At 48.0% G+C, this 19326-nt stretch overlaps 1 protein-coding gene across 2 annotated transcripts in view; it reads right to left on the reverse strand.

Annotated features, from left to right (window-relative positions):
• LOC107267519 (nucleolysin TIAR) overlaps positions 1 to 19326 on the reverse strand; it is a 301978-nt gene that overhangs the window by 34071 nt on the left and 248581 nt on the right. For both annotated transcript variants that reach the window (XM_025084838.1, XM_025084839.1), the window contains 2 exons: positions 5920 to 5995; positions 2204 to 2306 (listed from right to left, as the gene is read on the reverse strand). In XM_025084838.1, the coding sequence (XP_024940606.1) occupies positions 2204 to 2306; positions 5920 to 5995 (179 nt within the window). The remainder of the gene's footprint in view (positions 1 to 2203; positions 2307 to 5919; positions 5996 to 19326) is intronic.

Consider the following 19326-nt stretch of genomic DNA (forward strand, 5'->3'; position numbering starts at 1 on the left):
CCCCAGCTGACTCGCCCCCCCGCCCCCCCTTCAGCCTTGAACTACAACTTTACCCTTTTTATTTTCTTACCCTCCCCACTTTGGCTCACCTCCCCCATTATTCATCTCAACGCATCTCACCAACCCTGCCGCTCCGATTGATACCACGCGGAAGGTGATGTTTTTAGTAGGATGCTGCGAAATGTCTCTTAGATTCATCTAGATTGCCAAATACTTGAAAACCTGACAAGATTTCGATATCGGACATATTCACCGGATCTGGGTACGAGAAAAGAGGACGAAGAGGACGGGTAAGAGATTTTTAAAGTAGATACAAGAAGCAGCTTCCTCTTCTTTGAGGATGTTAAGGGTGGTTGCGGTAACTTCGTAATATAAGGATATATTCAAGTATATCCCTTCTCTTCGTATTGGTAAGCAGAGTCCCGGATGTGACATATATATTGTAACATATTTTCTTCTTAACTTAACACCGATACCGAAAAATTTGAGAACGAACTATCTTCGAGAACCAACCTAATTGCCAGCTAATTCTTTTTTCACCGGGAACCGAGGAGCCGGTATGAACTGGGAGTTGGGTTGGAACAGGCCCAACCCCACCGAGACGAGAGCGCTGACGAAACCTATCAGAAGAGACGATAACTTAACGGATCTTATAGATTTTTGGGATCAAATAGTGCGAGAGAGAGAAAGCAGCGGACCGGGAATGTAACAGAACGAATCGAACGTATTAAGTCGAAATCCCTTCACCAGTTAATAAATTGGGAGAACTCACCGGAGCTGGTGCAGCTGATCCGTGAAAGCCAAAAATCGTATCCAGAGAACATTCGGGTGGGCACTGCACTAGGGCACGACACTACACCTCCGGAACACTCACAGGAAGTCCATAGAATTTCCTGGATATCGCGAAAGCAACGCGAGAACTTGCTATATCGAAACACGGCTAGAAAAACTGTCAACAGACAACCCAGGAGCGCGAGGCAGCTCGTGACACCTCGGACAGTGTCCCGAGACAGACTGCTTTGACAATAGCCAAATTCGAGAACTAATCATTCTGATTGGTCGAGATCCTCATAGGCGATAACTCTTCCATCTCCCTCGAGTCGTTTCTTTAAACCAAACCGAGAGCGTTCCTTAGTGGATCGGTAGGTAATACTGGGAGATCCTCCACGATCGCTTCCCCAGGACATCGGGCGACAGGTGGACACCACATCCTTAACTCGGGCAGGAGGTTCCTCTCCTGCCCTTAACCGTATCACAACTATCTTCGCCCGCTCTACAGTCCTTTGCCCATCTCCAGCGGGGCGCCGGTATCTGACCCGCACTTCTGCCGGTCCGTGGAGACGTCTCCGTCGGATACGTTATCTCTATCGGTAGCCAGAGTCGCCTTGTGAACGTGAATCGAAAAATCACGTCACAATATATATATATATAGGGTATAGTGACTTTCGATGAATATGCTGTAGATAGGATAGACCTTCAAAATAATTTTGGAAGAGATACGATAGGCGTCACGACGCCTCGGGCAGCGTCGTAGCGATTATTTTGTAAAGAGACATCGAAATTTGCTTCAGCGATGTCGAGGTTACGCTCGTAATTTTTCGAGTATAGGACGCTGAGGAGATGGGTCACGCCATGTCAGTTTCGAAGCTTCGAGAGAGAGAGAGAGAGAAAGAGAGAGAGAGAGAGAGAGAGAGAGAGAGAGAGAAAGAGAGAGATACGGAGCCTCGGGCTTCTCGATCCACTCAAACTCACTACGTGAACGTGAACATGAAGGTTGATGCAAACGCGAAGCAGACTTTTCCTCTTGGGTTTGCCTGGCTTAACTTGACTTACGCTAGAAATTCTAGGGTCGCGAGTCTCATCACCGAGATGACGAGGATGGAATGTAACGAGCAGGCATCTCCAACACCCTTGGTTAAGTACCTGAGAAACATGCAAGTGGGTACAGGCCACGAAACTAGGAACGCAGGATCTGGAGGAAGTTGTAGGAAGCCGAGGAACGTATGAAGGCATCACCAGTCAGCGTAGAAGTAGGTTGCCATTGAAGGTAGTGACGTGGGAACGCTTTCCGAGGATGATGAGATACGAGGACAGAGAGAGAGAAAGAGAGAGAAACGATGCTCCGATCGTCCGTCGATTCTCTAATGGTAATAACCAAGATAACAATAGAGAAATTGTGAAAAATGGAAGAAGATCGACTTACCTTCGGATTTCGGTGCCGGCGGTTTGCGGGTCGCCCAATTTGTCCGGATGTTCCTGCTGCCGAGCCATTGTCCGTTCATGGCGCCGATGGCACTTTCTGCCTCCTGGAAGCATCGAGAAACAGGAACGATAAGAGGCAAATTTCACGATACAAAAATAGCCTCAATCAAATTTCCTCCGGCAGCATAAAACCGGTAGTGGGGTACCCGGTACGCTTGGGAGGGAGAAGCGGAAGTTCTTTCCGTGAAAGAGGAGTTTAGAGGAGAAGGAGGAGAGGGAGCGAGAGTGGGAGCGTGCATGCTCCAGCGAGTGGCCAACCAGCCGGTAACTCGGGTATCTGAAATGAGATCGGATGACCAGGGTGAGCGTAAAAAACGATAGGATACCCGACTACCCAACAACCCGACAACCCTCTCGGGTCGTCCTATACATATATCCAGGATTCCTTATTCCTGGCTGGTTGGCTGCGAGTTTTCTGCATCTTCGTCTTTCCAGACTCTTGGTCCTTCCCTCTCCTTTCCCTTTCATTCGCATCTTTGTCTCGAGCACGATAGCGTCGCAGAGACAAACGCGGATCAGTCGAGGCGTCGATGCAGAAGGAACTGCGTTCTGGGGGAGTCGAGCGTCCCGATGACACGGTCGAGGAGACGTCGCGAGGGATCTTGAAGGATTCGGAGAATCCAACGAGGACCAACAACCTAAAGGCGAAGAGGAAGAGAGAAGGAAGCTGCGAAAGGGACTGTGGAAAGACGTTATCGAGATGAGCGAGCATAGAGTGTTGAAACGGTGGCGTCGTTTTGAGGGTTAACCCCCCTCTCGCCCCGTCCCATAAAGCAACCCTATCCATCCATCCATCCATCCGTTCACCCGTTGCTTCTCCACGGCGGCTGTATGAAAAATAAGGGATGGCTGGTCTTGCAGGGCGTCGCGTCAGGCGTCGCTGGCTACTTAAGGAGGATGGCGTCTCTACGATATCGGGATATCAACAGCAACGTGTTTGTACAACGGCAGGCAATTTTGGAATTTGGCATATGGAGCCGAGCGGCGGGAATATAGCGAAGAAATACTTCAAGGAAAAGCTCGCGACTATTTCGAAAGCTCTCCTCTCTCTTTCCCCTGTACGGTAGGTATATTCTAACCATCGAAGAAGCTCACCATTTGCGGAGCACACGACTCTCAAACCTAGCGCCACCCATTCCCATACAGCCATCCTGGACCAAGGGATAAAGTATTTCCGATTCGAATTTCCATTCCCGATATGATGCCGCACATTCGCGCTGTTAGCCTAGATAGAGTAACCGAAAGCCTTAGTCCCCGACGCCGACGCCGTTCCCGCTGTCGTCGGCGTCGCCACCGAAATCGAAACCTCGCTCGATATCTGTCTCCTTTCTTTCTTCAGCTTCTACTCTTCTCTATACATCTGTCTTCTTCGCTCTTACTACTCTCTCTCCCTCTCCTTTGCCACGTAGCTACCAGGCATGGGCTAGACTGGAACTAGACGAAGGGAGCACGTGACGGTAGTATTGTGAACCTAAATACGCACTGCCGTGTTCCAGGCTGTCCAGTCCAACACAATAGACTCTATAGCCCTATTACTCAATCATGAGACGTCGAGTGTCGCGAGGCACGCGCTTACGTGGCCCCAGAGAACAAGGCAACTTTTTTCTTATTCACCCGGGCATGTCCTACAAAAACTAACATTCGCCTGCAGGATCGAGTGTGCTCGATTGATTTATGAATTCATGTGAAAATTACAAGACCTGAAAATCCTACTAAATAATGTCCACGAAAGTACAATGTGAATGACGAGAGTACGGAAGCGCACGTAGGTATACCGGAAGTCTAACTGGATCGCCGAAAGGAACCAGTTCCCGAAATGATTCGTCATTCGCTTCGACGATGAACCCATCCCTTTTTGATCGAGTGAACTAAAGGGAAGTAGCGGCGAGGAAACCGTGGCAATATCAGAAGGAGTTTCCGGTTACTACGTAGCGTCTCCAGCGTGCAACGTGGTCCAGACAAAGAGGAACTTTAAATCTTGTTGTCTGATTTTCTAAAGAGCCTGAGTTTAGAAGGTTGGAATAGACTGGGTGGAGGAGGAGGAGGGTCGAGAGGGGTCAGTCGGTATAACGTCGGTCCGAGGAGAATTTAGGTTCGTACATCCGGCATGAGGATCGAGGACGAAAAGATTCCAAAAGACTCGAAAGACAGAAAGTCAGAAACTATAAGAAAATCCAGAGAGAAGCATAGAACGATAGAAAAGGGAGTGCAGAGCCCTGAGGAGGGCGAGGGGCAGAAGGGGGTGGCCATTCGCGGTGGTTTGCGAGGACGGAATTTTCGTGTGTTCCTCCAGGACGGAGACACTCTGAAAATTTATACTTCGTAGCCAGCTTCGGCAATAGTAATCTTGTAGGGAAGACGTGGAGGTTGCGGGAGGAAGGATATGGGCCAGACTAGCCCAGAAGGTGGATGGGAGGGAGAGGCGGAAACGGGAAGGATGCTGGTGGTCCAGATCGATAGGGCATTAAAACAGGGACGCTCGAAGTCCTAGCAGCTACCTTCCGGCAGTCTCTACGAATATCCCGCTATAAACGAGGAAAAGCCGCCTTTACTCGGCCCCGAGATCTCCGCTGATTTACGTCGAGGATTTTTGGCCTGGACTAATAAAACGCGAGAGACGCTGCCCGCCTTCACTCAATGCTGCTGTAAATTCCAAAGCCTCTTCTTCCCATTTTCCCTCTTCCGACCGTCTCAAAGTACCCGCATTGCCATGTCCGTCACTTCCCCTTATCCCGGAGCAGACAATGTACATGGTACCTATAGTGCAACGTATACGGTGGCCCATGACTTCGACCTCTACCTCTTCATCCCATTTTTATTCTCATCGACTGTATCGTACATGGTATACATATTATATACGTGTACATATTTATCACGATTTCCGGATATGCCAGTTGACACTGAAGACGCGGAAGAAAAGAAGAGAATGAAATTCAAGACGGCAGCGTGTGAAGAATCAGCGATCCCGTGTGGTACGGCGGCTCGTCGCTTTGGCGCTTCAACGTCCCATGTGGTTCACCTTATAAAAGTGCGATGGAAAATCGAGACGACGAGCGTCCGCAAAAGATCCCACCGACAACGTAGTTCACGAGGGGACAAGACTTTCTCGGGGAAGCGCCGCGCGAGGCGCTTTATTGAATGATATTCATTTTAATATCGAGCTTGGCTCGGCTCTGAAAGGTGCCGCGTCGGGACGCTCGCTGAGTGACGCCAAGACAAGCGGCGCGCACCCTGGCGTCGGAAGAGGACTCGTTGGAGGGGAAAGAAGGGCTCCTTCCCAGCTCCCAGCTGGAATAGACGAGTTTGCGGCTCTTGCGACGTGGCAGCTTGCGAGTCTCTACACACGACCAATTCTTACGGTACAATCGGGAACCAACTGCAGACCTCAGCTGGAATGTATATTTATGTATTTTTATGTAGGTATAGTCGTGGAAACGCGGCAGACCACATTTTTCAAAAGTTCTAATCGCGTGACGTTCTACCCGACGTTATTGCATGCTGGCTGTCATTATTATTATTATACTTTAACGTAACTCCTTGGTAGCGACAAATGTTACGTGAGAGAAGTCGAGGAATAAGGAAATTGAATGACAATAAAGTCCGGAACAGGCGAATGGAGGAGTTTCTATTGAAACATATATACAACAGGATACTCACAGCTTTTTTGACAAACGAGACGAATCCATATCCTTTGGATTTGAGCGTCTGTGGATCCCTTACGACTCTGCAGTCTCTGTAACATAAATGAAGGGTAGCATTAGTGGCATGACACATTGTCGATATCGTAGGATGCATATAAGAAAGAAAGGGGGCTTGGGAAAAAGAGTGACGAAGGGGAAGAGGGGCTCGCTCAAGCAGCTATAGGGTAGCCGATAGTGGAAAGACGCCAGAAGGAGAAGTGTTTTTATTTTCTACTTCCTTCTTTTGTCTTTCTTCTATAGCTGCTTCGCTACCTTATTTGCTCACTCGGTATCTTCACTGCTCCCTCCCACCACCACCCACCCTGGTCCATCTCCTCAGACTCCTCTTCTACTTTTGATCGGCCATACCGCAATGTTTCACCGTGGTGTCGGTGTCAACTTGAACGTCTTTCTCTCAAGTCCACGGGTACAGCTCGCTTATTGAGAGGAAGATGCTGACTCGTTTGCCCTCGATGAATTCGATCGAGTTATCCTTCCGGAAGGAGGGATCATCGCGAGAGCGGAAGGATCGTCAAGGAGTCTCTCGATCGAAAGGATCAACGAGAGCGTCTCGATTATCTTGATAGAAGAGTCGTCAATGCTCAGCGTCCTTCGTTTACGAGCTTACAAGTAAATACATCTTGAATTTCGTAGACGGAAAAGATCAATTACTAGAATATGATGTACCCATGGGCTATTTTTAATTTTTATAATCCGATTAATTTTAGGCGAACGTTACCCTTGAATTTTTCCAATAAATCCAAAAATAACTGTAGGTTCATCTATGTTGCATCTCTTCTGTCATCTCAAGGCTGATCTATACGAGATATGTATTTTCGAATGGTATCAGGTATCTTGGAAGAAGACGCAGAGAGAGGCTGGAGCGAGGGAGAGAGAGACAAAGAGACAGGGGTGGGTCGAGTGGGAAACGAATGAGAGAGAGAGAGAGAGAGAGAGAGAGAGAGAGAGAGAGAGAGAGTTTACGTGGCGCGTTAACGCGGCGCGTATCATTGTGTTCTATCGATTAGTACAAATACGTTCCAAAGCTATTTTGGCGTGTACTCAATTAGCGAACCCGTATTAATATACCGATTTCATTGAACCAGAGTATTTAACGATGAAGAGGAGGGTACCCGAGCGACGCAATAAAAGCAGAACATCGTGGATGGTTCAGCGTCAGGGGTTGCGAAGTTGATAACGGAGGGTGAAGGGGCCCTCCCCCCTCCTCCCCCTCCACCCCTCCACCCACTACATAGAGTTGCTTTAACGGGTGAAACAAAAAGCATCGGTGCAGTTTGGTAGAAGATTGCGTTACGAGAAGAAGGGGAAGAAAGAGAAAAAGTGAAAAGTGAAGGGAAGAGGAGGTGGAAGAAAGGAAGGTAGGAGGGGGAGAGAGAGAGAGAGAGAGAGAGAGAGAGAGAGAGAGAGAGAGAGAGAGGGAGAAAGAGAGAGAGAGAGAGAGAGAGAGAGAGAGGAGGAAAGAGCAGGGAAACAGGAAACCAATACATTTGGCGTGATTAAAGAAAGCTTTCGAGGATCTTGATGGGGCATAAAACTTCGTTAATTGTCTCTTGAAACCGCGCTATATTACCGGCAATAACGTTATACAATCTAACCTTCAAGACGACCTTCGTGCCAATGAAACGTATGGGCCCGTAATGAGAAACGTAACGTGTCCAACCGAGATAACCAAAAAATAGATAAACGTTCAAAAATTGTATCCTCGACAGAGAGAAAGCTTGGGGGCTTAATTGCGTGGGGATGGACTTCACTTTGGCTCTTGTATCGCCCACTGGTAGAACACGGCGTCCCGACGCCCCGAGCTTCGTCCTTTCCTCTTTAAGAAGGACCGTTTACTGGATCAGCTGACGGCGGCCAACAGCTTCTCGGCAAGTCTTCACCAGTCTTCTCCTGCTTCCCGGATGCATCTAATGGGAACCGTCTTTGAGAACCTAGATGCAATTGCCCAGGTTACATACCTGAGCTACTTGAGCTACTTGAGCTACCTGAGCTACCTGAGCTACCTGAGACCGACTACGTACAAGTTTTATCTACTTAGTGAACTAAAAGAAATTTTCCTTATCCTGCAATCAGCTGTTATCTGCATGACGATGTATATATGTATATTTATATGACTAAGAGATCTCGAGAGAGCGAGAGAGAGCGAGAGAGAGCGAGAGAGAGAGAGAGAGAGAGAACTCGAGAGAGAGAGAGAGAGAGAGAGAGAGGTGTCGAGGTAGTGCCAACGTGTTAGTAAGTAGGTGGATATGTGTGTCAGTGAGAGAGTAACGTGGGCAGCTTGAGTAAGTAATCAGAGAGAGAGAGAGAGAGAGAGAGAATGTATATTTATATGACTAAGAGATCTCGAGAGAGCGAGAGAGAGCGAGAGAGAGCGAGAGAGAGAGAGAGAGAGAACTCGAGAGAGAGAGAGAGAGAGAGAGAGAGGTGTCGAGGTAGTGCCAACGTGTTAGTAAGTAGGTGGATATGTGTGTCAGTGAGAGAGTAACGTGGGCAGCTTGAGTAAGTAATCGATAGCAGGGAAGGCAGGAGGCGGCCGTCTAGGCTAGAGTTACAACACTCGACTCCATCTGCGACTTCCCCTTCCTGCTCCTCTACGGGGCCCTAGAGCCCCCCCGTGCTCCTGGTACCCCTTGGCAAACCCATGAATTCCAAGGAACCCCCGGGAACCCTAATACCATCCTGCCCGGGCTGCCACACTCTTTTGCTATTTTATTCCCCATAGTTTCTAGTTCTCTCTACCTTTGGTATCTTCAGTCCGGGATCGGTTAGCCTAGGAATTCTAATAGGAGCGGCAGGGATAACTGAAAAAACTGGAACCAGGTTGCAAGAATGATCGATTTAATCTAATTGGAAATTCATTTTATTATTGACTATTTTAAATTTCATTTGGATTCCCGCCACAACCTTTCGAGCGCGTCTCCCCTCTCTGTCCGCGGAGACCCTCGAATTCTTCGTTACAATTAAGATTCCAGTGGCTGCCAGACGAAATTAGGGACTGGGATACCCGGGAAACCCAAAACCCGACCGCTTAGATCGTCGAGTACGTTTCAGCTCACTCAAATAAAATATTCTTTCGACCGATAAAGCTCGACATGCAGCGACAATAAAATTCCTGCTCTTCCTGCTCTTCGCTGGAGGATTTTACTTTTTCTCCTTTTATTGTAGGTCCTCCCCCCCCCCTTTCGCTTCTAGCAGCTCGTGTATCGATGTATTTTATCCATTAGTTTATCTTCCAGCTCCTGTTACTGACTCCCGATCTGAGCATCATCAATGAAAGGTGGGTTGGAGTAGATGCATTTTTCAATGTTGCTTGTACTTTCGAGTAGCTGTTACACGAATGCACCTTGTAGATCGGTGCACCGGTACATGCGAAGTGAGCAGGCACTGAGGCACTGTACACTGATACCCGGGGTACCTCTGGTACTTTATTCCTAACAATATCAGAAGGGTCGTTATTATATGATAGCGTAACCATTAATGCTAAACTACTTCGGAATTTATCGTCCCTGGGCATTTCCCTCGTTCTCTCTATTTTTTCTCCTTATTCTCCTGAATGCCGCTTGCCTTCATTTCTGTTCCTTCGATACGAATTAATGGCTTCGAATAAGAAGTTATTCGAAGGGATCAGGCGTAGCGAGAGATAAAGAGAGACAGGGACAGTGGTGTCTGTCATTTCATTTCTATTCTCCCAGTAACTTTACTTTCTTTTTTTCTGTCTTTTTTTTTCATCTTTTCTTTAATCCGGAAAATAACGGATCGCGTCGTGTCCCTGTTATAGATACAACCTTGTAATCCCAATGCACCGACGGAGATACCGAGTAATTAATACGATTAATCAAATCGGTGGTGGCGATTGTGCCAAATGGATAGATCGTTCGCTCTGGAGGTTGCCAGGCGAATGCAAGTTGCGAGCGTAATGTTGAGTAATGGTCAATAGAAGTTAGACGTCGAACACGCCAGCAGCATATGGCAGACGGCTGCTGCCCCCGCGCACCACGAGTCGCGAGACCCACGAGACTCGCGTGAAACTCACGAGTCGCGAGTCATGAGTCACGGGTCAGAAATAATCGGTGGGCGGGCGCGGGGCTCTTTGAAAGCTCCTATAGCCAGCGGTAGATATCATAATAGCCAGTACCGTAGAAATGTGCATCCCTCTATCGAGCATCGTTCGACGTCGCGACGCCGCGTGGCGTCCCGCTCGTGGAAAACCGAAACGGCGAAACAATTGTCGGCAGTTCGGACTTGGTTTACAGTTTCGCGGAATCATAAATTAATGTGCGGTTATTGACGCGATAAATCTCAGAATTTAATTCAGGCTCTCGGCGCGACAATACCGACCAGCGACAAAGCGCAGGTAGGATAAAGAGTAAGTATGGATTTATTGCCTGTGGGAAAGAGAAACACTCGGCGATCCGAATCGAAGTGGGACACTTTTATTGGGGAATAGGAGGAATCGTGAACCGAGTTCACATCCTTCCTTCCTTCCTTCCTTCCTTCCTTCTTTTTCTATATATTTCTCTATACCCTTTCTCTCCAGCCTCCTCTTTAATTCCATTTCGACCTTTCGCCATTCACCATTTGGCACGTTCGCACTCGCCCCCCTCCCCTCCCCACACACCTTATCACCCTCCTCGCCTAAGCGCAATTCAGTATACGAGTCGCGGCGGATGTGTAGCTGTGCAACGAAAGGTCATATCGGTCCTCGAGGCTGAAGAATAAATTTGTGAAGTAACGTTTGCCTAAGCAAAACTGTATCGTTGCCAGAGCGTCGGGAGACCAGCGAGACTTTTCGCTCCTGCCAGAGATTGGGTAAGGATTGCGCCTGCGAGAAAGCGACAAGCCGAGGACATCGCAAAAGAAATGATGCTAAATATTTGATCCTGCGGATTCAGTCCTAGTGGTATGGTGTAACTTTTGGTAAAAGTCGATGAGGTCGATCTCCCTCTTCCACCCCTCCTGGTCCTATTGGTAGCCATGGTTCGATGGTCTTTTCGATTCGATACTCTCTTAGACCGTGGAGGATTCTGGGGGCAAACGAGAAGGTGGTGGAGTAGCAGTGGTAAATAGAGGATGTAGTAGTAGGGTGCGAAGTCAAAGCCGGGATTGGCAAAATCGCGTATCGTCATGCCTTCTACCCTTGGCTCATGGACCTCCTAGGACTCAAGCTACCGTCAAATTTTGGTCCTTGCAGCCTTCCCATACTTCTCCATCCCTCTCGCACACCACGCTGAGAGCTAGAAACGTCTTAGGGCCCCTTGGAGCCCTTAGAAGCTCGTGGGCTGCATCCCCTCGTCCTATTAGCTCTCAAACACACGTTCACCCTCTCTCCCCCCCTTGTCCCTCACTCTCCCGACTACCAGTCCGGAAACCTAAACTCATTAATTATGTTAAAAAAAACCGTCAGCGGAAAAATCTTTGTGTTGAAAATCTCGCGGTGGATCGGATAAGCGACGCCTGGAAGGTGAAAAATGCTCGGCGAGCCTCGAACCTCGGAGCTTCATCAATCTCTACTCTAATAACTTGGCAGTGTCACTTTGCCTGGTTCCACGGTTCCTCGATTCCCTGGCTGCTCGGTTCTCTTGCTGGCTGCTCGGCTGGTTGCTCGGCTGGTTGGTTAGTTGCCGGCCTGTTTGCTCCTAGATGCTCTTTGACACTCCTCGACGCGCATCGGTGCTCTGGCTACGGCGTCGTCCCAACCTCCCAGAGTCCTCGAGGGCTTCCCCGTCCAGCTAACCGAGTTCCGCTTGCATTTAACTTAAGTGCACTTCGTTGGGAAGTGTGAAGGAATTGTTGAAGCTCTGCGGCTGGAGGCCAGCGGCCACTCGAATGGATCGGTGGCACGTGTGCTGTTGTAACGGTTAAACGAATGAATTTAAATCTATTGAAGGGTCTTTATGTAAAGATTAAGAACATAGGGGGGGGGGCAGGAATCTATTCGTCTGGCATCCTCGAAGGAAGCTCATTTCTTAAAGACAGCTTTTTCCATCCACTCCCCGTATAATCTGTTTACGCCCTGCCGGATAGGAGCACGAGCCAGCTTAGCACTGTCATGGATAGCCGCAATTATCGAAGAAGAGAAAAGGAATCGCCTGGGGACCTGGATGGCACAGTGCCTGATATTTGTATTTTCGATGTATAAGCGAGGTTATTAATGCCTCTAGTCTGACGCGCTGCTGTGCAGCAGCCTATACCTAAAGGGTTAACTACCCCGGCGTAAGCGAGATTATTACCTAGATAAGCAGAAAATTAACTGCAAAATGCCCCATTTTACTGGTCGGGTTATGGTAATTTTAATAACATATTTATTGGTCCCCGACTGGCTTTTGCACAAAGGCAAAGCGAGGCGGAGCCAACTCCGATAACGAACTCTACGACTTCACCCCTGAACATAGGGTGCCTTTCGTTGATCTACATTACTTTGTTATATATTTTTGGTTCGCACTTTCGTTCTCAGTAACGTGCTCGTTATACACAGAATAGCCGTTTAGGTTATTTAGAATTTTTCGAGGAGACGCCCATTGGATCTTGAATCATGCCAGGCTGTGTTTATCCGGAATAAATATAGCGTCGGCGATGAAAGGCCTCGAGTACTCGAAGGGTTGGGTGTTCCGAATTTCCTCCCCTTTTTTTGGACTTTTAGCTTTTTGCCGGAGAAGTGTTTTTTCTAGAGTTTGTACTCGTTTGTTCTGTTCTTTGGTCCATTCCGCGAAGTCCTATGCCAACACTTGAGCGCACGAAAAAGTCCGCATCCCGTCTCGCGGTCCACATCTGCCTTATTACGAGAGACAGGGAAATAGTCGAACAGAAGAAAAGGGATAAAAAGTATAAAAGACATAAAGGAGAAAAGAAGAAGTTGGGAAAAAGCACGAAGACATTACGAAAAGTCGCTCGATTCTCAAGATGGGCCACCAGGATATTCAACGATAAGTGAAACAATGTTAGGAACTTTGGAGATTCGAGATCCTCCGGAAACAGGAGTCTGGGCCGATTCTTGCGTTAGCCACTCGAGGGTGGGTTAGTTAGTAGAAGGGATGGAAAAGAGGATGTAGACAAAAGCACCTGGTTCAAAGTGCAAACTCATCCACGAAGGCAGTTCTTCGTTTGAATCGAATGTCAGAGAGTCTGAGTGGCGACGCTGGCGACGCTGGCGTCGGCGACGTCGAATTTCGTAGGGAAGGAGAAGCCGAGGTTTTCCTTGAAGAATAAAACTACCAAGAGGCTGCTCCGGGTGGTGGAATCCTCCAGTAAAAACATATGATAATAAAGCGGCGTGCTCTGGCACTGGGTAGCTGGTAGCTGGTAGCTGGTAGCTGGTAGCTAGTGGGTGGCTCGCGTAAGAGCAAAAGTTCGGCCCGAGTTGTAAATGCTGATTGCGCCTCTAACCTCGAGCGTCCTGCTACTCCCGTCACTTCCCACTTCCTACTTTCCACTTTCCACTTCCCACTTTCCACTTCCATCCAGCCACCCTCCTGCCCGAATATCCGGTTCCTCTTCGTGGCCTTCTTCGGTCTGACACTTTATGGAGAAGTAAGAGCTACCAGAAAACGGAATCTCCACGACAGAACCTGATTGCTCTCTAGATATTTTCGCATTTGACGTCGTTCATTCAAAGTTCAAATACTTAAACGGTTTCTGCTTCTTCCACCCTTATTTCTTCCTCTCCGTCCACGTATCGCTTTCCAGCCCTTTACGATGCATCCTACGTGCTCTTGTGCTGGGCTTAGGTCTACCACGAAATGACCCGAATAAGTCCCAGAGAAGCTCCTTCTCTCTCGGAATACGAAATAGGAAAACTGTCGGGTTGCTTGCTCGATGTTGACAAATGTAGCCTGAACCTTCGTACCTTCGTGCGCTGCTCTCTCTATCGGCTTGTCATCTCTGTCCCGATCTACGGTCCACGGCCCTACCCCGCCCATGGAGGAGGGTAGGGGCATTGCTTTCCTACTGATACGAGGGACTCGAAAGGGCTGTGATACGGGATAACGGTATTGTGACCCGCGCCACCCTATTCAGCCCTTTCTTCCTCCCTCATAAACTTTCTTCCATCTTAGTTTTTCCTAGTCTCTCCTGAAGCCGTGTCTATCGTTTTTCTTCTTTCATCCTATCGTCCCTCTGACTCTCAGGGACGTTCTGGCGAATTCAGAAGAAATATACTAGGGAGTTACGGAGGCTGTTACAAATGACGTATTTGAGGGTGTTGTTCAATTTATATATATATATATATAAAAAAATAAAAAATGACAGGTGCCACATTCTTCATTACGCCGTGTGTCCCCTACACTATACCTATATATATATATATACATACAGTTATGCAACCATTCGTAACCAGCGTACATAAACAAGACTGGCAAAGCCGACTGACCAGTAATCAAACGTACCGGATATTAGCTCTGTTAATTATTCAGGTTCCTTTTTTTTCCTTTTATTTTGGGATATTTGTCATGATTAACGTCAGGCGAGCCAACCTCACCACGCTCGAATGCTATTATTCTCACAACCCACTGCAACCCGGATACTCGCGTCTCTCCTCCCATTGGATGGCTTCCTGCCTCTAGGGCTGATCGGCTAAACTTGTGAAACTTCGAAATACTTTGGGAGGAGATCTTGAATATTTCAAGCAGGAAAGAAGCTGCCAATGTCAGTGTCTAGCTGTTTGCCGGTGTTGTTCCTGGGCTATAGGGATGTCAATGGCAAGATGGTCGTCAAGCGCGGAGTGCCCAAACGACTGACAATGAGAGGCACATGACCGAGTGCATTGAAAGAGGCTGCCTTCCGTTTCCTCTGTACGGCTTCGTTAAGAGGATTAAGCGGCTTTACAGTTACGTCGACTGAAATCGCGCTAGATCGAGCGGTAAGGTGATGCGCATGCGCACACAGTTCTCACTCGGCATAACCTTTTTTTTGAGCGGACATCGAAAACGAAAGACACGTTTTCAGCGAGAGTCTTTCGTGCCTTCAATGACCCGTTCGAGATTGGCTCTGCTTCAGCTTCTTTTGTCTTGGACGGAAGAGAGAAGAAGTATCGGGCGGTGGAAATAAGAGAACGAAGGATGGGAGAAGGGTCTTCTAGAAAGAATAGGGATAAGACACCGAAGGAGAGCGGACAGCCTGGGGAAAATCGGACGAGTTGAGAATCCCTGACCGTGGAGGTTGGCCGGATGGCCCAAGGCTAGGATCCAACTCAGGTTCGACTTGGCCCGACTTGGTTCAACTTGGTTCAACTTAGCTCCCGCAAGCACAAAGCCAACACTGTCCTGTCCAACATGGCTAACATGGCTAACACCGCTAACACCACTTTCTTAAACTATTTCCTCGACCATCTTGCTATTCCGATTCTCAACTCTGCTTGGGACTTTCTACAGATTCACTTTTACAGCTCTCGGTTGTTTAATCGAACGTTTCTAAGAGTCAAAGGGAAACGGTATACGTATATATACAGTATATAGGACTGTAGGTACAAGTTCAGGACGACAAAGTTTCCAGAGGAGAAGAAATTCTAGGGAGAGAATTGAGCGTGACTATTCTCTCCCAATAGGGTGGTTAGTTTATTTCTTTCTACCGCAATTCCTCGCTTCCCTGCTTCTTCCATTCGATATGGACCGTTCGAGGATGATGCCAGAGGGTGGCAATGTTTACGGAGTAATTCGATGCGGAAGCTTAGGAAAACGGCAATGGCGAAACGGCGCTCGCTCGTTTGCTCGCAACTAATAAGGTTCGATCTGCCTCTGGGCTTCGGTTCGAGCGATCGCGGAAGCAAGATCAGCCGGAGGAGAAGAAGAAGAAGCAGCGGAAGGAAGACAGAGGAAATATATATATATGAACTAATTGTAAGAGGGAATCATATGGAGTAAGGGATGAATGGTAAAGGGAGGGCAAGTCGCTCGGTGGAGTTACTAATTGAGGTCTCTCGTGATCGGAGGCTGTGTAATGGACTTTATAAGTCCCTCTTAGCTCTACAATGGCGCTGTGTCGGAAAACGCGGCTGCGGATCCCGAGTGATTTCGTATCGTAAACCTATATTACTTTTATTCTTTTCTCTCCTTCCCTCACTCTCCGACTCCCATTCCTTCGCGATCCTCCCACAAGTTATTGGAATAATTTTTAAGCTCGTGGGACATTAGAGTTCTCGCGCTGTCTTAACGGTCTCAGTGCTCATCCAGGTTAGTTAGATTCTCCCGCGAGACTCTGAATCGGCACACGGAGACTTGGGCGAGACCGGCCACGGACTCGATTGAAATAGTTTTAGCAAATTTCATTCGAGATTAGATAGACGCTCGCTGCAGAGGATAGACCGACAGATACAGAGAGGGATAAAGGTGGGTGCGGAACTGCAGATGCAACAAATGCAGCAAGTAAGATAGAACGCGAGAGCCAGAGGTATCTGCGGCAGAGCTCGCGGTATTACGGGCTGTATCCCTGTCGGGATGCAACTTTGTTCGCGGCTTCGAATGCATTTATTTGAATCTTGATACAAGAATTTATTTCCGCGCTCGCTCTTCGTACGTCTGCATTGTGTTTCTATTGCAGCGGGACCGCGTGGCTACACCTCCTATGCGAGTTGCAAAAGCCATCCGACTATTCGGTCTGTATCGTCTATCGAATGATGCAAATTATTCAGAATCCGATGCACTACTGAAAGATGCATCTCAAGGAAGCAGATAGATCGTATAAAGCGTGTACATACATAGACGATCGTCCGTGATTGAGATTATATTGGAACGGAATTAGATTTCACATGTGGCTGCAGACTGTACCAGCCTGACAATAAACTTTACTGAATTTCACCCTATTTATTCACGCGGTCCATCAACATGGTCCAGTAGTGAATCGTGTAACGTGCCACATGACTTTTCTCATTTTCTTTTTTAAGAATAGGCATAGGGTGTTACGCGTGTCGTGTGCGCGAGGAAGCGATATTGTTTGGGCATTCCTTTTCGAACGGCATAACTTCGTTTAGTTCCCCAATCAGCCGTGCCGAGCCTGATTTAATGCGTTATTTTATTAGAAATCTATAAAGCTATCGAGATTACGCGAGGAAAGGTTTATGGCCCTCCCCCCGCCTAACTGCCCCCACCTCGACCCCTCCCCTGATCTCTCCTTCCGCCAGGCCACACGTATTCATCCCACAACCACCCCCTTCGACCTGAAAACCGAGGAGCAGACCCCAGTGCAGCCTCCGACATGGCACTGCTACCCCTTCTTATCCCTCTTCAGCCCCTCTCCTATGTATATACTCTTCGATCTGCCGGCTAACACTCCTGCCGAAGTGGCTGTAAAAAAAAAACTCGAGCAGCGTAATTTATGCACGAATCTTTATTAGGTCAATTCCAAACGAACGATCTTCAACGATTCTCATGATATCGACCGGAATACAAAAAATAATTTACTCGGGGCAGCCTGGACCATCATATAACACAACAAGAATTTCCTTTAGATTTAGAAACGCATGGAGATTGGGAAAGAGAAATTATCGACGACGGAAGTCGTGGCTACTGGAAACGATTTCGATCACTGATTTTGAAAGTTAAATTTTTCGCGAAGCGCCATTGGGGTGGAAAAGAGTCAAAGGGTTGGGTATTGGGGAGGCGGCAGGGCGATGGACGAAGGACGAGGGGTCCAAGGGCAAAGAATGACGAGGAGGTACAGAGGGACAAGAGACGGGAGAGCTGGCAACGTGCTCTCTCTCATCCCTTTGTCAGATAGCGAAATGCCGAGAGATGATAGAATTTTCCAAGCCCCGCGTCGTTTCCACGGGACGAATGGTGGGGCATTTTACGAATGGGCTGCGCGCGGATGCTCGCTTTTCTACCCTAAGAGAGATCGGCTTTTTTTAACCTTCGAGGGCGGGTTTTCTCGTATAATTGATTGAAGACTGTCACTCGAACGGTTGGGGTGGATTTCGCAAAAACCCTTAATCACTTGAACAATCGGATCATTTAATTATACCATCCGTATGGTAGATATATAGTCAGGGACCCTTGCCAATCTTACTCAACAGTCATTTCTGGAAAATCCTCGGAAAAATCAGTACTTGCCTCCTTCCTTATTTTTCTTACTCGCATCTCCTCATTTCTTTTTTCCTCTACTCCTCCGCCACTCCTTCCGTCCTTCCTAATGACGGACTCGTCGAGTCACTAACCGAAATATTACACTCGCCATGCGAGGCTGCACGAGTCGCGCCATTTGCAGGTATACCAACCCCCCCTGTAATTCGACGACGCTTAACCCAGCAATTTCGGAAAGCTCAAAGTCGCGACGCTCAGCGTCGCCTCGCCGCTCGGGATAGCTAATACCCCTCCTCTCCCTATGGATATTACTTTTTTATATCCATAAAAAGACATTTCCCGATGCCCAGATGACTCTCAGACATCAAGCTCAATATCGTGAGTTATGAATTTACCAATAAATTATCTTATCCACAAAGTTTCATCCCGAAAGACTATGTATCTATATATTCATAAGGCTTGGATCTCGTTCAAGGAAAAAGAAAAAATTAAGAAAAAAACGAAGGCGCCGAAACTTTGAGCGAGTTTCTCTACCCTTTTGTAGATTGATAGATCGTCACGCGGGCATGAATATTTTCGCCGATAGGACAAAGTTCGTTAACGAGCAGCCGCTCGAGACTAAAACGAGGCCTTTTCAAGCTCTCTCAGCTCTCTCGGCACTTTCTTCGCGTTAACTTGACTGAGAGAAGAGCGAACGGTGCACGGTGGCCAGCTGATATCTCTTATCGCCGAAAAGATGAAAAAAGTTTAAGCGACGGAGCAGAGGTGGGAGACAGAGGGACGAGGGGGATGACTCCTTGGATCCTCCTGAAAGAAAAGCGAACATCGCTGGCCCGAGAAGTGTCCTCTTTGAGATAAGGATCGGAGAAGCTGGAATCGCGACTAAAAGAAATTGCGTTTACTCCATTGGGGGTGATAGGCCGCTGATGCCAGTTCAAGATGACCACTGTGCGGATAACCCGAACTTATTGTTCGGCAGGTATTGATTTTAAAGAAACTTGGCCAGGTACGTCTCTCGCACCCTGTACAAATGGCCTCTATAAGGACGGTCACGCTCGGAAGGGCAATGAGCCAGCAGAGGGAGAAGGACAGAGGGTGAGAGAGAATCACTGAGAGATTTGTCAAGGGAGAAAGAGAAATTTCTCGTCGACAAAGAGGGAAAGGCAGGAGCATTTGTTAATATTGCGATATTGATTATTTTTAATGAGGACGCCTGGGCGAAAGGCTCACCGAGTGAATAGTCAACATGCTTCGGCTCTCTCTCTCTCTCTCTCTTTCTCGCAGTCTTTCGCGCTTCCGAATCTTTATCTCGCTCTTCTCGCAGTATCGACTGACACCCCCCCCCCCCCCTAAAG

The sequence above is a fragment of the Cephus cinctus genome, unplaced genomic scaffold (genome assembly GCF_000341935.2).
Source record: "Cephus cinctus unplaced genomic scaffold, Ccin1 Ccin1_scaffold0407, whole genome shotgun sequence".
Classification (NCBI taxonomy): domain Eukaryota; kingdom Metazoa; phylum Arthropoda; class Insecta; order Hymenoptera; family Cephidae; genus Cephus; species Cephus cinctus.